General features: G+C 41.1%; 1 protein-coding gene across 1 annotated transcript; it reads left to right on the plus strand.

Annotated features, from left to right (window-relative positions):
- Positions 1-293: 293 nt before the first annotated feature.
- Positions 294-1,147, plus strand: LOC108091891 (male-specific protein scotti). The gene has a single exon (XM_017191275.2). It carries the CDS (start codon positions 443-445, stop codon positions 899-901), a length of 459 nt encoding a protein of 152 aa, XP_017046764.1. The 5' UTR covers positions 294-442; the 3' UTR covers positions 902-1,147.
- Positions 1,148-3,581: the final 2,434 nt, after the last annotated feature.

Genomic DNA, 3,581 nt, shown 5'->3' on the forward strand with positions numbered 1-3,581 from the left:
ACGATTCTATCTTATCGCCCCTTCAGGAAGGAGGCAGCAAAACAGGCGCAAAACTTTGCCCCAAATGGGATTTGGTAAATAGCAAGTTATACTTGGGTACATGGTCAAATGGCATAAATAATTTATGTATTTATTGGGAGGACATTTTTGAAACAGTTTAAGAAAAGGCATAGAAATTTTATAAAAAATATATAAATAAAATATAAATAACTCTTATGAATATTTGTTCTCAAAAAACTTTTCAACTAAGAAGGCAACTTTTTGTAATCGTAGACAGGCCTTGGATTTAACTTTAGTTCTCTAAGACACTCAAACCAGATAATATCCAAACCAAACAAAACTACAAAAAACCAACATCGTATCGAATAGCAGAATCTTACTGAACTGCCGTGTTTATCAAGTTATTGTTTTTCTCTTGGTTTTGTGGCTGTTCTTACTCGCAATGGACGCTCTACTCGAACACGAAGACGAGGATTTCGATGAGGAACTGAGGATCGATCGAGTCGGCGATGCAGATGAAGATACAGATACAGATGCAATCGAAGATGGGGCAGCGCAACTCCAGCTAAGGATGAACAATCGCCAGATGGCGATGCTCCTGGACGCTCCACATGAACCACCAGTACTGGCTTTTCCAGGATGGGAAGGACGTTATCCTGCGGCGGATGGACCGCCACGCCTGCGCAAAAAGCGAAGCTTCTACACCATGGTGAAGGCGTCGCCAATGCTGCAAGTTCAACGACCGGAAATGTGCCTCCTGATGGCGAATGTCACGCGGGCAATGAGGCAAGTGCGGAAGGATCAGCGCGGCGAGTACTTTGCCAACTATTTGGTAGAGAACATGACCAGTCAGAACTATCCGAATGGTGTGGGTCTGCCACAACGCTGGGGTCAGTTCTGATCGATCATGAATGCCGGGAGTTGCAGCCGAAAACCCCAGCGAACCTAAGATCATCGAGCAGTTCCATTGGGAATCCATCGCGCTTATACTCATCACCATTTAACCATCCACTAACCCCACTAAAACTCAACTATATTGTCCCTTCTCCTCGACGACACATAAAACAAAGGCTAACTTGGGGCCAAAAAAAAAATGTTCCCGCCTGGAATATAACGTTCAATAAACCAAACTGTTCGGCAAAGTTAATTATTCATATTTGTTTTTTAAAATTGTAATCTTCTATTTTCAAAATTGATTTTAAGTTTTTTTAAATTTACTACTTGTTACAAATGAAATGAGCGAATATATATGAAATATATACTTTTGTGCTGATACAATTCAATTGTGAGTTTCAAATGGCCCGAGGGGAAAGTTAACACTTGAAATTAATTAAAATTCTTTTGAATAACACACTTTCTGCTCTCAAAACCAGAATTGATCCCAAAAACAAACAGCTCTTTAAACCAAACTTCACTAACAGCCATCGGATTAATAAAGCATTTACAGTTCAAACAGAGAATCACTTTTGCAGCCCGTACACACAAATCAAAGTTTTTGATTTTGATTTGCTTTTCGAGCGAGAGACCGAATTGATGGCCTAAAGGCTACCGAAAAATTCATGAAATTGACAATTAATAAACTTCAAATTGGAAGCCGTACTACACACACACACACCCATTCGGATGTTGCAACGTCCCCTCGAATTCAACTGGCTGTGTGTGTGGCAAAAACAAAAGGATTCGCAGGGCCAACAACAATTGGGCCCACACATATGCACTTTCGGCCACTGACAATGGCCACAATGAACTGTGGAAGCCAGAGACAAAGACCGAATGCGGACAATTGCCCAAAGTGTAGCAAATAAATACAAAATGCAAAAGATAATTGCAATCAAAGCCACAAAATGTAGCCAAAAGGCTTATAAATTGTGGGCGGCTGAGGAAAAGCCGCAGGGTTGAGGCGGGAAAATTTGCGGATGAGGAAAGGGGGAGGGGGAGGGGGAAGGGGGTAGTTGGATGGCCGAAGGTAAACGCATTTAATTTCCTAAATGTGCTTCACATACCACAGGCGGCACAATGATACACACTTGCATTCGCATGCAAATACACAGCAGTCAGTTGCAGTGTTGCAGTTGCAATTGCATTTGCAACATCAACCCACCCAAATGGGGGGAAGCAACAACGGGAAGAAGAAGCAGCTGGAGCGACGGCAATTTACGGCCATTATTGCAACAGACAGCCAGCTATATTATGTGCCACGCCCGCAACAAAGGCACTGTAAATAAAGTTAAATTTATTAATAACATAATTTATTTAAAGAGAAAAACATTCTCTTATGATTCAATTTAAATCCAATTTAATATTGATTATGATTAAATAATAGTTAAGTTTCTGGAGAATGTAGGCTGTATAGAATTAATTTACTTGAGCAATGGGGGAATATACCATTTTCTTTTTACCGTGTAACCCCCTCTAGCCCCTTTTTACCCCGCCCCTCGACAGGAAAAGTGGGTGGGGTCGACTTCTGCCATAACTTTTTGTGGCTGCTTTTAGGCTGAGCTTTTGCATTTGCTTTTTGGTCGCTCTGTGATTGCTGTTGCAAATGGCCACATGCAACAATGTTGCTCTTGTTGTTGTTGTTGTTGCTGCTGCTCATGCCACCGCGCGCCCTCTAATTGAATTGCATTGAATTGAATTGAATTGATTTTCGGTTTGGCTTTGTCCGCCTAATTGTTGCATTTACATGGGCGGAATGGCCATTTGAAAGCATTAGACACACAACTCAAATTAAACAAATGTCGTGCATAAAAGGAGTTATCGTTTAAAAAAGGGGGCGACGTTTAAAGCGTAATTATGACATTGTTGCAAGGGGTTGATTAATCTGCAAAATGCTGCACACAATCTCTGACAATCGAGTGGCATGGAGTTTTCCGTTTGGATTCCCATTGTTTGACAAACGATTCGGGGGCGACTCTTCCCCAAACAATTTGTGTCCTTGTGCCAAATGGACCTGCTGTTTCATTGGGGTTGTTGCACGAATGGGTTTCCTGAACTCCAGCCGCCGGCAGTTGAACGCACGATATGTGATTGATGCTCATCCGCTATCGCCGAGCTCCATTGTTGCGCGATGTCTTTGATCTATGACCACCACCCACTCCAATGCCACCTGGCATTGTTGAGTAATTGATTTTCCCTCACGTGGCTCCATTCCTGCCTTCCTCAAATTGTCAAGTTAATTTGGGTTCATCTACATGCCAGCATGAATTCAATGTCGCAGCAACTCTTGTAATTTCTCCCTAATTATATACACACTTTACTTCGCATTAATTATTGTCACTGGGTTCCCGTGAAATCCCCCCAAAACTCAAACGCTCGCGATTTTGCCCGCTCAGCAAAGTTACGTACAAACAATTACAGCAACGCGGCAAAGCGGCTAAACTTATACGTTAAAAGGCAAATTTAAGTACTCTACCCAAAAAGGGAATGGATTTCAATAATTATTTATTTAAAGTAGATTAAAAGTCATATATTCCAAACCTTTATCATTAGTCAAACGCTCAACTTTTCTTTAACCAATAAAATTAAGAAATAACTACATGTATGGTATTTTATAAAAAATGCCTTTTATGTTTAATTTATTT

The sequence above is a fragment of the Drosophila ficusphila genome, unplaced genomic scaffold (genome assembly GCF_018152265.1).
Source record: "Drosophila ficusphila isolate 14025-0441.05 unplaced genomic scaffold, ASM1815226v1 contig_791, whole genome shotgun sequence".
Taxonomy (NCBI): domain Eukaryota; kingdom Metazoa; phylum Arthropoda; class Insecta; order Diptera; family Drosophilidae; genus Drosophila; species Drosophila ficusphila.

Bases quoted from the DNA above. Each gene is read 5' to 3' on its own strand.
- LOC108091891 (XM_017191275.2), top strand. From the start codon at position 443: ATGGACGCTCTACTCGAACACGAAGACGAGGATTTCGATGAGGAACTG.